Source organism: Poromitra crassiceps (genome assembly GCF_964638095.1).
Source record: "Poromitra crassiceps genome assembly, chromosome: 1".
Classification (NCBI taxonomy): domain Eukaryota; kingdom Metazoa; phylum Chordata; class Actinopteri; order Beryciformes; family Melamphaidae; genus Poromitra; species Poromitra crassiceps.
This window is the reverse complement of record NC_139623.1, coordinates 69,717,720-69,735,694: the sequence shown is the minus strand read 5'-3', so window position 1 is coordinate 69,735,694 and position 17,975 is coordinate 69,717,720. Positions and strand designations below refer to the sequence as shown.

At 40.6% G+C, this 17,975-nt stretch overlaps 1 protein-coding gene across 1 annotated transcript; it reads left to right on the top strand.

Annotated features, from left to right (window-relative positions):
• Positions 1 to 2,257: 2,257 nt before the first annotated feature.
• On the top strand, positions 2,258 to 8,300 carry or30bu1 (odorant receptor, family 30, subfamily BU, member 1; the record flags this gene model as incomplete). Its single annotated transcript, XM_083654028.1, has 4 exons — positions 2,258 to 2,471; positions 4,887 to 5,064; positions 5,300 to 5,603; positions 8,013 to 8,300. The coding sequence occupies 4 exons, from the start codon at positions 2,258 to 2,260 to the stop codon at positions 8,298 to 8,300; spliced, it is 984 nt and encodes a 327-aa protein (XP_083510154.1).
• Positions 8,301 to 17,975: the final 9,675 nt, after the last annotated feature.

The following is a 17,975-nucleotide window of genomic DNA, read 5'->3' as shown; positions in this document are numbered from 1 at the left end:
TTGGGATTCCATGCACAATGTCTCTTACAAGCACATAGACACCTTAGACGGCTGGTAGCATCAAGTTGTAATGTTCAATGGCCATAATGTATTGTAGCATGCTGAGGAAAGTGGGCGGAGTTTCCCAGCATGCTCTGGGGTAGTGTGTTTCAACAATGTGTTTTGGAGATTAGTTAAACCTTCCTGTTCTCTATGTGTTATTAGTTATCTGCAATGTTATGTGATGACTAGTAGAGTTGTTTTGCATGCTAACTACATTGCTTTACAATGTTAAATGTTGACACCATAAGTGAGACGGGGGTATTAGTTTAATGACCCCCTCTGAGTTTCTGTGTTTGAGTGTGTTCTAAAGTGAGTAAAAGGACATTTCCTGTACTTGTGCAGGGTATTTTGTTACTTGAACTGAGATAATCTCTCTGCCTGAATTACTGCCACTGCTAAACACTTAGCTTGCTACAGTATTGTATTTTTTTTTTTTTTTTCTTGTCTTGTGTCTGAGCCTGTTCATCTGTCTTGTTCATGTAATGTAAGAAAAAAAAGAAATTATAACACTAACGTTAATTCAAGTTATAAATAAATTGTAGTAGAAACTGCATTGTGATCCCCACACCCCTGTAATCAAACATGAGTGGAATTAATGCCTGGGCATTTGCACTGGCATCTGATGGGAAAACTGAGATATTACTCTTCTTGGGTTGATGCAGTCTCTTTTTGTGTGTGTCACGGGGGTATTGTTTGAGTTTTAGAATCAAGTCAGATTTTCTGAAGAGAAAGATCATATAGGCTATTTCAGACCATATTAGCCTATTCATAGTAATGTTATTCCATTTCAGACAATCTGCATCTGCATAGGCAAACATAATGCCTGCTATTCAGAACTATAACATGAAATGAAGAGGAAAAATACATGGCCAGAATGCAGGACAGTAACAGTCTGCATGGGCGCCTGCCAGTAGCGGAGCGTACAGCGGGCCCGCCCCGGGCCCACCCCATCCAATTTTCTTTGTTTTTTCATGCCAGGCCAGGCCAGGCTTGAGTGTGAGAGCAATTCAATCAATAGAAAATAACATTGGTGTGTTTAAAATGAGATATTCCACTAAATATGGCTAAAACAGATTCAAACATGCAAAAAAGGCAAATTTTTCTTCGCCGCTGGCCATAATTGGAAAACTTCCAGTGGGATCCATAATAACGCATCAGTCTTGTGTGAACTCACTTGCTTTGCACCGGCCTCACCTCAGCATTCCTATGGTTCCTATTGGTGGTGTGAATTCAAACAGAAAAAAGCCCTTGGAGGAGGTATGTACATGCAGTTCTCGGGGAACCTCCCCAGTGGGCAGTTCCTCTCAGGGAGTCCCCAGAATGGTGTGGTCAGAAAGCACCTTATCTTCTCATCTTACTGTCAGAAATACGTTTGCAAATTGGCAAATCTGGTGTTCCTTTAAAAAATGTGCCCACATTTTGGCGAGGGGCATGGGGGATACATTTGTTTTTTAATCTTCATAGATGACAAATCTACTGAGAAACAAACCTTTGCTTTCCACTTGTCACGGAATTGCTGGAGATGACCCAACTAAAATTGCCAATCTTTAAAATTTAGATGGGGATTGCCTACAGAAACATACTGTACAAAGTTGTATTCTGACAATTGGGTTGCAAAACAGAACGTTTACATTGTGTTCATCATTGGTGAAGTAAGTGTTATGGCGTGCGTCAGAAAATAATGGGTGTTCAGTTTACCGTGTTCAGTTTACCCCTCACTTCATAGAACAACAGTATTGCATCACACAATAAAAAAAAAAAAGCATCTTACTATGAGCTGTTATGGAAAGGTTACTTGGACAACCAAGGAGCACTGCGTGTGTCCATAGGGACAAAGTTGTATCAGCCTCCTGCACCTCCTGCCAGCCACAAAACATTTGATAAAAGTGAGATGCTGCGCCTTGTGTTGTCACACAGTCCAGGGTGTGATGTAAGAACTGATATGACTCAAACATTTGGACATTTTCTCTCAATAATACACTATATATATATTACTGTACTTTGCTTTTAACAGGTGCTTTTAATAACTAATAATCTAGGGACGGGCATTGCAAATTAGCTCAGGCTATAAATGTTGTGATACATGACATCAGATGTTTTGATAAATGCTATATGTTGTGTATCTGTCCCTAACCAAATAAATGAAAAATGATAAAAATTAAAAAAAAAAATATATATAGCCTATAGGTTGTATCTTGATCACTTTGCTTTCAGCATGTTTCAAGGGGATGAGAACTCCACGCGTGTATCAGAGTTTGTTCTCGTGGGCTTCCCCAGTCTCCAGCCGGAGTATTTTCACCTGGTGGCCTGGTTTTTCTTCTTCCTCTATGTGGCCACGCTGGTGGGCAACCTCTTGCTGGTGGTGCTGTTTGCTGTGGAGCGCAGCCTCCAGAAGCCCATGTACATCATCATGCTCAGCCTTAGCCTGGGTAAACCCATCCCCCACGTGACCTGCTCTCAGACCTGTTCTCAGTCGAGCAGGTCACGTGGTGGCTGGGTTTACCTAGGCTAGCTCAGCCTGGCCCTCTCAGACATTGGTAAGAAGAGACCTGGTTTGTAATGTGAAGTTGTTACTGTTGGATGCCCTCTGAGTCAGGGTAAGTGAATGCGGTTTTCCGTTCTCCTAACTTGTAAATGACAGTGTGGTTAGGTAGAGTTAGCCTATGTATGTATGTTAGTTAGTTAGTTAGTTAGTTAGTTAGTTAGTTTTTTATTTTTCAAAGTGTCATGCACCTTAAGGTGCCCAGCCCACATGGGCTTAACAAGACACTAGATTCAAAACATACAGGAGCAAGAAAAAGAAAACGAAAGAACAGAATATGTCATCTCCGAACATGTCAGACAATGAAAAAAAGATTATACCTCAAACATAAAGTACCATCCTATGCTGTTGGTAGGCATTTAACACAAACTGAGCTACCTGGAACACTTTTTCTGAAGTACTGAAGTCTACAATCATCAGACATAGAAAACAAATCAGGACCTTCATCAGAAGAAATGTTACAGAAAAGCCTATGTCTAAGATTGTGATATAACGGACAGTAGAACAGAAAGTGCATTTCATCTTCAACCTCTCCCAGATCACACAGGTGACATTTTCTGTCCTCCTCAGGAATTGAGTGGAAGCGTATGTATGTATGTATGTATGTATGTATGTATGCATGTATGTATGTATGTATGTATGTATGTATGTATGTATGTATAGTTAGCCTATGTATTTACAGTGTGGTTATGTATAGTTATGTGGTTATGTGGTTATGTATAGTTAGCCTATGTATTTCTAGGAATTATTGTAGATGAAAATCTAGAGTAAGTTGGAAAAATCACTTTGACCAGGTTTGCAAAATAATACAGACCGTATTATTTTGACGAAGGTCTGCTCATTCATCTTTAATGAACCAGTGATGTCATGGTCCACAACTTAACTCAAATCAACTCTCAAATCAGCATTGTTTTGTTTTTCAGTGATTCTTGTGACTGGGACTTGATGGAAATGACTGTTCTGCAAGTCAAATCAACCTGATGACATTCAGTTACTTAACTTCTCATGCAGAAGAGATTAGTGAGAATTATGTCTCAGTCTAACTCTCATGAACCTTCTGCACCTCTCTTTAAGAAATATTCAATGCCGACAATTGATACGATTCATGTCTTCCAAACATGCATGTTCATGTTCAAATACTTAAACTATAAATAAAATCTCCCAGTTTCCCTTCATAAACTTTATAGCCACTCATCGTCGAAAACATGCATACACCAATTCTGTATACAATTTAGAGGTTCAAAATGTTTGAACTCTCTGACTCTGTGGGTTAAGACAGACACATCTATATATCCTAACAGAGGTTGAGCAGGTTGTCAGTGGCAGGAATGCCAGTTTTCAGCACGAAAAGTGAAAAAAGCAGCACACCATTAATGGGGGAAACACACACAATAAAAATGTCACCTAATTGTAATTTATTTTTACTTTTTTTTGCCTTCACGCATTTCAGTATAAAATGATGTGAATTTTTTTTTCCATTGAAGTTTCATTCTATCACAAATTCAGCATCTCAGAAACAGCTGCCCCTCTATGGTTTTGATGCACAACACTGCCACACACACACACACACACACACACACACACACACACACACACACACACACACACACACACACACACACACACACACACACACACACACACACACACACACACACACACACACACACTGCCACACACACAATTTGATTGCATTCAGGTAGGCCAGAATCAACCAAATATTAAACATGAATTGATCACTGTGTTGTGGAGCCTTTCCAATAACTTGTGCAATTCTTGCCTGGTGTAAAAATGCAGGCGGTTGTGAGGGTGAAAGCAGGTTGGTGACTGGAGTTGGTGTAAATTCAGGCTGTTGTGAAGCAGGTTGGTGACTGGTGTTGGTGTAAATTCAGGTTGTTGTGAGGCTGAAAGCAGGTTGGTGACTGGTGTTGGTGTAAATTCAGGCTGTTGTGAAGGTGAAAGCAGGTTGGTGACTGGTGTTATTGTGTACCCAATAATGTTCCTGTCAAGTGTATACAGTATGAATCTGTCTGACCTTTGGTTTGAATGAATGGGTTTTCTTGTGACTCTGACTTGGAAGTGACTGTTCTGCAAGTCAAATCAACCTGATGACATTGTGCAGTTTTGCTGCTTCCCCCCCATGAATTAAGTAAAGAAATTATAGAAGAAAATAAACCTGCCACAATATTGAATCTGCTCAGTGTCTCACTGTCTCTTTTTCTTTCTTCTTGTTTTCACTCTTTCCCTCTGTCTCTCTTCCTCTCTCCTTCTTTCTGTCTCTCTCTCTCTCTCTCTCTCCTAGGCTTTGCCACAGTGGCCTTGCCTAAGCTAATCGCTCGCTACTGGTGGGATGATCGAACTCTCAGCTTCTACACCTGCCTGTTCCAACGGCAGATGATCCATTATTTTGGCTCCTTGAACTCCCTGATCTTAATGACCATGGCCTTGGACCGGTACCTGGCAATCTGTTTCCCTCTCAGGTGGCATTTCATCACTTGTGTCAGACCAACACTAAGCCCTGCAATGAGAAGACTAACAAGCTCAAACCTTTAAGCACCATGGCACCACGCCCCATTTCCCCCCCAAACACCACCCATATCCCCCTGAGCCACTCCACCTACCCACCTGTCTACCACCTTCCTAACCCTATGGTCCCTTTTCCCTCCCTGGCTCTTCTTCCCTGTCTCTCCCCCACCCCCTCCTCCTCCTCCCCAGATATCCGGTGTTGATGACTAACTGGACCATGACGGGCCTCACACTCTTCTTCTGGGCTCTGGCTCACGTCTTCCCTGGCATCGGCACCATCAACTTTGCCTCGGCGCCATTTTGCGGACCCAACCGGATCGTACACGCCTTCTGCGACACCCTGTCTCTCAAACCTCTAGTCTGTGGAGATGTCACCTGGCTGTACAATGCCTCCTTTGGCGCGGCCATGTTTATTCTCTACGTTCCTTTATCCTTCATCATCTTCTCTTACATCTGCATCATCATCTCGGTGTTGCGCATGGCCAGTGGACAGGTCAGGATCACCTCTCTTTCCCCTCTGACTATGGTGTATTTTTAGATAGACTGTCCTTGTGACCTTTTGCCTGACTTTGAATGTTATACCTTCATAGTTTAGATTAGGGCTGGGTTCAAAAAACTTGATTCTCCGATTTTTTATCAATTTTTATTTTAATCCTTTGATATCGATTCATATGTCCAGAGATCGATTTTTTTTTAATTATTATTATTATTATTTTTACAGGCTAAAATATTATGCTGTGTGTGGTAGTTGAAACATAGTTTCAAGTTGACGTTTATTTATGTTTGTAGTTGAAACAAAAACATAAATACTGTAGGGTACATGAATGGAAATGTTTGATCATTAATATCTACTTTTAGAAATTATATAGGCTGAAATCAAATCACTGTGCATAATTGTGAAAGTGTCTTTATTGACAGATGAAAAAGCTGTTTTTTACCCTTTGTCACCACCTGGTGAGTAAATATATGTGTAACTAAAACCATTAAAATTGACAACAGGTCCGCAACTTTTTCCCCCATGTATCTACTTGGCGCAAAAAAGGTTGGGAACCCCTGTGTTACATAACTGGACAGTCATGTAATTCAGGTTACAGCTCAAAAAACACGTTTTGGTATCACTAACCAAATCGATATTGAAATTAATCGAATCGGAATCGAATCGAATCGGCATTAATCGATTCGCAACCTTGTGAATCGGAATCGAATCAATTCTTGAAATTTGAACCAATACCCAGCTCTAGTTTAGATTATGATCATTTAGATGACAAAGCCACCATCATGTTTTAGGGTGGTTTAGCATTTGGTCTCCATGTTTGTGTCCACATGTGAACAAGCCAAATGAACTCAGACCCTCTAAAACAGTGCTTCTCAGACTTTTTCATGTCAAGGACCCCTAAAGTGACACAAATTAGACCACGGACCCCCATTTGATAAGATTTAGTCCCACCAGGGTCCCCCATCTGATAAAGAGTTTTGGTTTGACTGTATAGCTGTTTTCCCACATGCGCCTTTTACCGCTAAATGACCGGAACGCGGTCTAATGCCTTCATGTCTGAAAGTTGTTGTGCCGGTATAAGCGCGACCCCGTCGTCGCGGACATTTCACCAGTTTCGAGCCAGTCAGAAGAGCGGTATGCGCGATAAGGAACACAAATGTAGAACGGGTCCAGTCATTTCCCGCGACACCGGTCCTGAGGTGTACACACGTTGCTCAACGTTCCCTTCCAGCGTGCATCATCTAATCATTCGCGCACATCAAAGCAAACTACTTCCACATTTCGCTTCGTGCATTTGCTTTCTCTACATACATACAAGCGTTGGGCAGCTTGCAAGCCTCTGCCATTCTCGCTGTGTCTGTCCTGTGTGGCTGCTGCGAAGTGCGGAGGACTGAGTGAAGGACTGGCCTCTCTCGAGCAGAGAGGGGAGGGGGGAAATCCGCTGTGTTTATTATGCTGGCTTGACGCTGCTCTTAAGTCAAATGAGTGTGATTTATTGTGTGACAAGCGAACTTACTTTTTGCCGACCCCCAAAATAAGCTCCCCCCTCCCCCCGCCCCCCAACATACAGGCAATTTCACTGCTATATTCCCACTTGCGAGCGCCCAGGTGTGAAGGGAAATTCCGGGAAATGTCCGATATTGACTTAGAGGTAATTTTCCGGTACGCATGTGGGAAAACGGCTTATGTGTTATTACAGAAAGTGTATGAAACCCATGACCAAAATAGTCATACTGTACATTCTGTTCTGTTACTTATGGATGGAATTATAGTGAAAATAAATTATTCCCCTTTTTGCTGGGGACCCCCGGGAACCCCCTCAAGGACCCATGGGGTCCCCAGACCCCAGTTTGAGAACCACTGCTCTCAAATGAATTGAAAGGGAGTGAAGACCTTCTCTACCTGTTGATAACTGTGTCCCTTCTTCTAACCTGCTGTTCTCCTCAGGCAGAGTGAAGACCTTCTCTACCTGTTGATAACTGTGTTCCTTCTAACCTGCTGTTCTCCTCAGGGCAGAGTGAAGACCTTCTCTACCTGTTGATAACTGTGTCCCTTCTAACCTGCTGTTCTCCTCAGGGCAGAGTGAAGACCTTCTCTACCTGTTGATAACTGTGTCCCTTCTAACCCCGCTGTTCTCCTCAGGCAGAGTGAAGACCTTCTCTACCTGTTGATAACTGTGTCCCTTCTAACCTGCTGTTCTCCTCAGGGCAGAGTGAAGAGCTTCTCTACCTGTTGATAACTGTGTCCCTTCTAACCCCGCTGTTCTCCTCAGGGGAGAGTGAAGACCTTCTCTACCTGTTGATAACTGTGTCCCTTCTTCTAACCTGCTGTTCTCCTCAGGGCAGAGTGAAGACCTTCTCTACCTGTTGATAACTGTGTCCCTTCTAACCCTGCTGTTCTCCTCAGGGCAGGGTGAAGACCTTCTCTACCTGTGCCACCCAGGGCTGCATCATTTCTATCTACTACATCCCACGCTTCTTTGTCTACTCTGCACCTTACCTTCCTAACCTGACCATGACCGCTGACAAGCGTATAGCCACCACTCTCTTCTACAGCCTGTTCCCTCCACTCATCAACCCCTTCATCTACTGTCTGAGAACCAAGGAGATCAAGCAGATCTTCAGACGCTGGCTCCAGAGGGGGAGGGGCGTTACACCGACCAAGCCCGGCACAGTTGCCTCGATCACCAAGTGAAACAGTTTGTCACTGGAGCACGCGGGTCATCAGTGTCAGTGCCTCAGTGTCTTCTTCACTGAGAAGACACTGGTGTCGAAAACGTCAGTGATTCTTGATCTGCACCTAATAAAAGACCTTTTAAGATGATGCTGCTGTGTTCCTGACCTGTGAGCACCGGTCCTCATCTTTTTAACTGGTTTAGCGCATGAACTCGCTCAAGTTTGAAACTGTTTGTCTTCATGTTTTCATTATGGATGGGAACAAATACATGCGTAATACCTTTACGGCTCTGAATGGGATTATATACTGTAGGCCTACTGTATATTTAGAAAACAAAAAGGTCCGGTGTAGATAAACAGGGGCCATCTGGGTAAAGTTAGTTCACTATGTGCTATCAAATTGTTTTTACTCAGTGATACTCTTGTGAACATCAATCCTATATAGATGGTTAAGGGTGGAAAAAAAAGATGGATAGTGTTACACATAGTAAACTAACTGTACCTCAGTTCACTGACTATATATTTGTATGAATGAACTGGGGATGAGTGTTTACTCCTCTAACATGTTGTTCTCTCTTACCATGTCTCTATGTGTACTACCAACAATACCCTAAAAACATGATATATGTACAGTATGTGCGTCTGTACTTTTGGGTTAATTCCATTGTCTAAAATGTAAACAAATATCATTACAAAAACTAAATGTTGCCATGATAGTCCCATGGTAGATGGGACTAACAAAAACTTAATTCCTGCTGTAATCTAGGCTATCTGGTGTAATCTAGGATACCAGTCCTGTGGTAAAATAATAAACTGAGAATGGGAATGACCTAGACTAGAGGGAAGGTTTGTGTGGTTTCTTTAGACTAGAGGGAAGGTTTATGTGGTTTCTTTAGACTAGAGGGAAGGTTTGTGTGGTTTCTTTAGACTAGAGGGAAGGTTTGTGTGGTTTCTTTAGACTAGAGGGAAGGTTTATGTGGTTTCTTTAGACTAGAGGGAAGGTTTGTGTGGTTTCTTTAGACTAGAGGGAAGGTTTATGTGGTTTCTTTAGACTAGAGGGAAGGTTTATGTGGTTTCTTTAGACTAGAGGAAAGGTTTATGTGGTTTCTTTAGACTAGAGGAAAGGTTTGTGTGGTTTCTTTAGACTAGAGGAAAGGTTTGTGTGGTTTCTTTAGACTAGAGGAAAGGTTTATGTGGTTTCTTTAGACTAGAGGAAAGGTTTGTGTGGTTTCTTTAGACTAGAGGAAAGGTTTATGTGGTTTCTTTAGACTAGAGGAAAGGTTTATGTGGTTTCTTTAGACTAGAGGAAAGGTTTATGTGGTTTCTTTAGACTAGAGGAAAGGTTTGTGTGGTTTCTTTAGACTAGAGGAAAGGTTTGTGTGGTTTCTTTAGACTAGAGGGAAGGTTTGTGTGGTTTCTTTAGACTAGAGGGAAGGTTTGTGTGGTTTCTTTAGACTAGAGGGAAGGTTTGTGTGGTTTCTTTAGACTAGAGGGAAGGTTTGTGTGGTTTCTTTAGACTAGAGGAAAGGTTTGTGTGGTTTCTTTAGACTAGAGGAAAGGTTTGTGTGGTTTCTTTAGACTAGAGGGAAGGTTTGTGTGGTTTCTTTAGACTAGAGGGAAGGTTTATGTGGTTTATTTAGACTAGAGGGAAGGTTTGTGTGGTTTCTTTAGACTAGAGGGAAGGTTTGTGTGGTTTCTTTAGACTAGAGGAAAGGTTTGTGTGGTTTCTTTAGACTAGAGGGAAGGTTTGTGTGGTTTCTTTAGACTAGAGGAAAGGTTTGTGTGGTTTCTTTAGACTAGAGGGAAGGTTTATGTGGTTTATTTAGACTAGAGGAAAGGTTTATGTGGTTTCTTTAGACTAGAGGGAAGGTTTATGTGGTTTCTTTAGACTAGAGGGAAGGTTTGTGTGGTTTCTTTAGACTAGAGGAAAGGTTTGTGTGGTTTCTTTAGACTAGAGGGAAGGTTTGTGTGGTTTCTTTAGACTAGAGGGAAGGTTTATGTGGTTTCTTTAGACTAGAGGAAAGGTTTATGTGGTTTCTTTAGACTAGAGGGAAGGTTTCTGTGGTTTCTTTAGACTAGAGGAAAGGTTTCTGTGGTTTATTTAGACTAGAGGGAAGGTTTATGTGGTTTCTTTAGACTAGAGGAAAGGTTTATGTGGTTTCTTTAGACTAGAGGGAAGGTTTATGTGGTTTCTTTAGACTAGAGGGAAGGTTTGTGTGGTTTCTTTAGACTAGAGGAAAGGTTTGTGTGGTTTCTTTAGACTAGAGGGAAGGTTTGTGTGGTTTCTTTAGACTAGAGGGAAGGTTTATGTGGTTTCTTTAGACTAGAGGAAAGGTTTGTGTGGTTTCTTTAGACGAGAGGAAAGGTTTGTGTGGTTTCTTTAGACTAGAGGGAAGGTTTGTGTGGTTTCTTTAGACTAGAGGGAAGGTTTGTGTGGTTTCTTTAGACTAGAGGAAAGGTTTGTGTGGTTTCTTTAGACTAGAGGAAAGGTTTGTGTGGTTTCTTTAGACTAGAGGAAAGGTTTGTGTGGTTTCTTTAGACTAGAGGAAAGGTTTGTGTGGTTTCTTTAGACTAGAGGAAAGGTTTATGTGGTTTCTTTAGACTAGAGGAAAGGTTTGTGTGGTTTCTTTAGACTAGAGGAAAGGTTTATGTGGTTTCTTTAGACTAGAGGAAAGGTTTGTGTGGTTTCTTTAGACTAGAGGGAAGGTTTATGTGGTTTCTTTAGACTAGAGGGAAGGTTTGTGTGGTTTCTTTAGACTAGAGGGAAGGTTTATGTGGTTTCTTTAGACTAGAGGGAAGGTTTGTGTGGTTTCTTTAGACTAGAGGGAAGGTTTGTGTGGTTTCTTTAGACTAGAGGGAAGGTTTGTGTGGTTTATTTAGACTAGAGGAAAGGTTTGTGTGGTTTCTTTAGACTAGAGGGAAGGTTTGTGTGGTTTCTTTAGACTAGAGGAAAGGTTTGTGTGGTTTCTTTAGACTAGAGGGAAGGTTTATGTGGTTTCTTTAGACTAGAGGGAAGGTTTGTGTGGTTTCTTTAGACTAGAGGGAAGGTTTGTGTGGTTTCTTTAGACTAGAGGGAAGGTTTATGTGGTTTCTTTAGACTAGAGGAAAGGTTTATGTGGTTTCTTTAGACTAGAGGAAAGGTTTGTGTGGTTTCTTTAGACTAGAGGAAAGGTTTGTGTGGTTTCTTTAGACTAGAGGAAAGGTTTATGTGGTTTCTTTAGACTAGAGGAAAGGTTTGTGTGGTTTCTTTAGACTAGAGGAAAGGTTTATGTGGTTTCTTTAGACTAGAGGAAAGGTTTGTGTGGTTTCTTTAGACTAGAGGAAAGGTTTATGTGGTTTCTTTAGACTAGAGGAAAGGTTTGTGTGGTTTATTTAGACTAGAGGGAAGGTTTATGTGGTTTATTTAGACTAGAGGGAAGGTTTGTGTGGTTTCTTTAGACTAGAGGGAAGGTTTGTGTGGTTTATTTAGACTAGAGGGAAGGTTTGTGTGGTTTCTTTAGACTAGAGGAAAGGTTTGTGTGGTTTCTTTACACTAGAGGAAAGGTTTATGTGGTTTCTTTAGACTAGAGGGAAGGTTTATGTGGTTTCTTTAGACTAGAGGGAAGGTTTATGTGGTTTCTTTAGACTAGAGGGAAGGTTTGTGTGGTTTCTTTAGACTAGAGGAAAGGTTTGTGTGGTTTATTTAGACTAGAGGGAGGGTTTGTGTGGTTTCTTTAGACTAGAGGGAAGGTTTGTGTGGTTTCTTTAGACTAGAGGAAAGGTTTGTGTGGTTTCTTTAGACTAGAGGGAAGGTTTATGTGGTTTCTTTAGACTAGAGGGAAGGTTTATGTGGTTTCTTTAGACTAGAGGGAAGGTTTGTGTGGTTTATTTAGACTAGAGGAAAGGTTTGTGTGGTTTCTTTAGACTAGAGGGAAAGTTTGTGTGGTTTCTTTAGACTAGAGGAAAGGTTTATGTGGTTTCTTTAGACTAGAGGGAAGGTTTATGTGGTTTCTTTAGACTAGAGGAAAGGTTTCTGTGGTTTATTTAGACTAGAGGAAAGGTGTCTGTGGTTTCTTTAGACTAGAGGGAAGGTTTATGTGGTTTCTTTAGACTAGAGGAAAGGTTTATGTGGTTTCTTTAGACTAGAGGGAAGGTTTATGTGGTTTCTTTAGACTAGAGGGAAGGTTTGTGTGGTTTCTTTAGACTAGAGGAAAGGTTTGTGTGGTTTCTTTAGACTAGAGGGAAGGTTTGTGTGGTTTCTTTAGACTAGAGGGAAGGTTTGTGTGGTTTCTTTAGACTAGAGGGAAGGTTTGTGTGGTTTCTTTAGACTAGAGGGAAGGTTTGTGTGGTTTCTTTAGACTAGAGGAAAGGTTTGTGTGGTTTCTTTAGACTAGAGGGAAGGTTTGTGTGGTTTCTTTAGACTAGAGGGAAGGTTTGTGTGGTTTCTTTAGACTAGAGGAAAGGTTTGTGTGGTTTCTTTAGACTAGAGGAAAGGTTTGTGTGGTTTCTTTAGACTAGAGGAAAGGTTTGTGTGGTTTATTTAGACTAGAGGAAAGGTTTATGTGGTTTCTTTAGACTAGAGGAAAGGTTTGTGTGGTTTCTTTAGACTAGAGGAAAGGTTTATGTGGTTTCTTTAGACTAGAGGAAAGGTTTGTGTGGTTTCTTTAGACTAGAGGAAAGGTTTATGTGGTTTCTTTAGACTAGAGGAAAGGTTTGTGTGGTTTCTTTAGACTAGAGGGAAGGTTTATGTGGTTTCTTTAGACTAGAGGGAAGGTTTGTGTGGTTTCTTTAGACTAGAGGGAAGGTTTATGTGGTTTCTTTAGACTAGAGGGAAGGTTTGTGTGGTTTCTTTAGACTAGAGGGAAGGTTTGTGTGGTTTCTTTAGACTAGAGGAAAGGTTTATGTGGTTTCTTTAGACTAGAGGGAAGGTTTATGTGGTTTCTTTAGACTAGAGGGAAGGTTTGTGTGGTTTCTTTAGACTAGAGGAAAGGTTTGTGTGGTTTCTTTAGACTAGAGGGAAGGTTTGTGTGGTTTCTTTAGACTAGAGGAAAGGTTTATGTGGTTTCTTTAGACTAGAGGGAAGGTTTATGTGGTTTCTTTAGACTAGAGGAAAGGTTTGTGTGGTTTCTTTAGACTAGAGGAAAGGTTTATGTGGTTTCTTTAGACTAGAGGGAAGGTTTATGTGGTTTCTTTAGACTAGAGGGAAGGTTTATGTGGTTTCTTTAGACTAGAGGGAAGGTTTGTGTGGTTTCTTTAGACTAGAGGAAAGGTTTGTGTGGTTTCTTTAGACTAGAGGGAAGGTTTGTGTGGTTTCTTTAGACTAGAGGGAAGGTTTGTGTGGTTTCTTTAGACTAGAGGAAAGGTTTATGTGGTTTCTTTAGACTAGAGGGAAGGTTTATGTGGTTTCTTTAGACTAGAGGAAAGGTTTCTGTGGTTTCTTTAGACTAGAGCAGTGTTTGTCAAACAGTGGTCCGCGGACCACTGGTGGTCCGCCAGCGCCCCCTAGTGGTCCGCGAGTAGATTTATATTTTTTTCCTTTTTTTTTTTACCTCCCACTATCCAATCAGAGAAATGTTTACATTTTCTGGGAAACTCAAGGTCAGATCACGATGCCTCTAAAGCAATATGTATTTTTTCACCCCGAATCCAACGCCACCACCCCTGACTCTCTACGACTTACGGTTGTGGAGATACGTCCACTCTGCCTGCAGGGCTACAGGAGAGAGACAGAGTACAGCGGGTGGTTGGGAGTTCCAAGTTACTGACCAAACACTCTATTTCAGTAATTGCTGTCAGAATATAGAGCAATTTAACACTTATTTGAACACAAAAACATCACTGAATGCAACTTGAAGATGGCAAAAGATAGCCTATTTGACTTTGGCAACATTGTGCATTTAATGAACTTGAAAAAACTTTCTTTGAACTTTGAATATATTTGAACTGAACAGGAGAAATAAATGTAAAAAAAAAAAAGTAAATGGACTAACTAAAATAAATTACATATATATTTTTTATATCGTTTATCTTGTTTTCATAATTGTGGGAAGCCAAAAATTTGATTAATTGTACTAATATTTGTCATTTAATTAGCCTGTAATTTGTAATTTACAGTTGAAGTAGTAGGCCTATTGTTTTTGGGGATGTTTTGGGAGTTAGGTGGTCCCCGAATTTTTTTCATTGGTTTAAGTGGTCCTTGGTCTGAAAAGGTTTGAGAAACACTGGACTAGAGGGAAGGTTTGCGTGGTTTCTTTTTGAACTCGCAGAAGACACTGACATAACAGCGACCTGTGCTTCGCCTGATGTGTTATCCTCTTACAGCGAAACAATGCTGCCATGGTGGGATGGGATCTGGAAGGCAGACAGTAAATCAGGGCAGAGGGGAGGGGAAGCTATCCTCATATCAGACACTGCCAGAGATTTATTGTTGTTACAGCCAGGAAAGAGAGGCAGATGGCGCTGTGGTTAGGTTAGTCACAGTGTAAGCTGCCCAACCAAGCCAAATAGAGCCGTAACTACTTCCATAAATAACTTGAAAAATGACTTCAAATAATATCTCTTGCCCTGACAGAAGTACAGGACTTGATTGTATATCATTTTGATTGCAATTATGGGTATATTGTTTGTCAACGTTAAATCTAAAACCACTTTTGCCATTTAAATCACACAAAATGTAGTTACTGCTGTGCTGTTAAAATGTTGCACCTCTGAATTGTGATTTTATGTTTTTAAGGAATTGTTCAAAGGAATGTGCATTTCTAAATCCTATCTTGTCTCATCAAAGTTCAGGCCTACACACTCAAAACCTAAAATCGAATCTAAGCTAAACCTAAACATTATTAATAACATTAGATGTTTGGAGATCCTTTTGGTAACACTTTACTTGGATAGTCCGTCTACAGATAGTCTACAGAGTATTAGTAACCTTTCAACAGCTTATTAGTTGACATTCAACAATTCATCAAATCAACTTCATCTGTAGATGTTTAACAGATGATCTATAGAGTATATATGACAATTCATGAACATAGTCTACAGAGTATTAGTAACATTTCAACAGCGTATTAGTTGACATTCAACAATTCATCAATTCAGCTTCATCTGTAGATGTGTAACAGATGATCTATAGAGTATTATGTCACACTTCATAGAGTAGGCTATATGTGACAATTCAGAAAATGAAAATGTACAGATGTTTAGTGGTTATGCAAGAATCAAGTTCCATATATATGTAGGTGAATTTCTAGACTGTCAACTAGTTTTCACTTTACTTGGATAGTCCAAATGAAAATGTACAGATGTTTAGTGGTTATGCAAGTGATGGTCAACGTAACGTTTACATGATGTAGTTGAAATTCTGTGGTAAGAGCAACGGGTTTATGAATGCACTACATGGACAAGGCAATACTCGTACTCCACTCATGGTTTGTTCAGTGAGTGATTCAAGTTCAACTAATGTATTCTGAGAATATGTTCATGGACTGTTATTACTCTATAGAGTAATATAGTAATATAGAGTAAAAGGTTTATTTGCAAAACGATGGTGGTCAAGGGGATGTAAATGATAAGATGGATGGGAGCTGGAAGCCATGCGGTGTTTGTGATCCAGGCCGAGCAGTCAGACGGGCTGACAGACAGCAGATGTCCAGGCAGGTGAGGAAGGGGTGGCGATGCCCAGAGGAGAAGAATCTACAACACAGAAGAAACAGGATTGTTACATATACTCTATAGATCATCTGTTAAACATCTACAGACGAAGCTGAATTGATGAATTTCAACGAATAAGCTGTTGAAACGTTACTAATACTCTGTAGACTATGTTCATGAAGTGTCACAAAATACTCTATAGATCATCTGTTAAACATCTACAGATGAAGCTGAATTGATGAATTGTTGACTGTCAACTAATAAGCTGTTGAAACGTTACTAATAGGCCTACTCTGTAGACTATGTTCATGAATTGTCACATATAGCCTACTCTATGAAGTGTGACATAATACTCTATATATCATCTGTTACACATCTACAGATGAAGCTGAATTGATGAATTGTTGAATGTCAACTAATACGCTGTTGAAATGTTACTAATACTCTGTAGACTATGTTCATGAATTGTCATATATACTCTATAGATCATCTGTTAAACATCTACAGATGAAGTTGAATTGATCAATTGTTGAATGTCAACTAATAAGCTGTTGAAACGTTACTAATACTCTGTAGACTATCTGTAGACGGACTATCCAAGTAAAGTGTTACCGATTTGGTATAGCGTCCTCTAAGCGTGCCCAATCTATTCACTGTTTGAATCGACATTCATTCTATGGAGGTTGAATTTACATATCCTGAGTAGCCCCAAAGAAAAAGAATGACAGAGAATGAAATACACACGCAGTTGAAACACAATGATCTGGTGGAGTGTCTCCATCTGTGCTTTGGGATGCCCTTGAAGCTGTGATTAAGGGGTATATTATGGCGTTTCTGTCCTTAAAAAAACGCTTTCAATGGGAAAAGAATTGAGTAATCTGCAACTAGAGACAGCGCAAAGCACAAAATTCAAATATTAAACAAGAGATGAATAAGATCAGTCATGAGATGGATGGAACATATACAGAGGAAGTAAACGGCACGCATTCAATTCAAAACACTGGTTCTGGCCTACAGGGCAGTACACCAGACAGCCCCCCTGTACAATCTATGGTCAGGCTCCAAATCTCTCACCGTTCCCTCCGCTCCTCCACCAGTGCAGGACGCCTCGCCCCTCCTCCACTACGGGGGCTCAAAAGTCGCTCATCCCGTTCGCGACTCTTCTCGTCCCTGGCACCTCAATGGTGGAACGAGCTTCCGCCTTCGGTCACGATGGCCGAATCACTGCCGATCTTTCGGAAAAGACTAAAGACACACCTTTTCATGCTCCATCTGGGCCCTTCTTGAACTAACTTCTTTCTCTCTTAAAAAAAAAAAAAAAACTAACCTGAACTAAACTTGTACCACTGTTCCTTCAGAAGTTGTAGTTGTCATAGACTGTGTTGCATAGTTGATTGCTCTATTGCTGACAAAAATGTGTTATTGTAAGTCGCTTTGGATAAAAGCATCTGCCAAATGATGTAATGTAATGTAATGTAAAAAATAATATTATATAATATTATAATAATATAAGAGGCTGCTGCATTACCATCAGCAACATCAACTAATGAATGTTTGCAAATCAATGGGCTTTGAAAAGGAGATACAACTTTCAGAGCCTTAAGGAAGGAAGGATAAATTACAATGTGATAATCTGAGTGTTTTAAATGTAGACTGTAAGATGTTTACATTCATCCTAATGGAAATTAAAAAGAGTTTACCAAACTCATATTGCACAGGCTATTTGGTGGATGTTTTTACCCAAAGCGCCTTATAGCACCATGAATACTTGGTACTGGTCATATTATTGACATACAGGTGTTTGGCCAGAAGATGGCAGCATCTACAAGCCATATAATTTTCAGAGGCTCCATGTGATCTGCTACTACAAGGACCAGTCATGACATGTAGCTGTTAGCCGCGCTACACACAGTTTGGTGAATGAAACCCCTTAAGACCATAATCACATTTTCAACCATATAATCCACCAAAACACTATCCTCACAGTTTGATCTATTCCACCCTTGTAGCCTCTTGTTGATACAGCAGAACCTAATCAGTTTTATTGATATTTACTACAGGAATCATC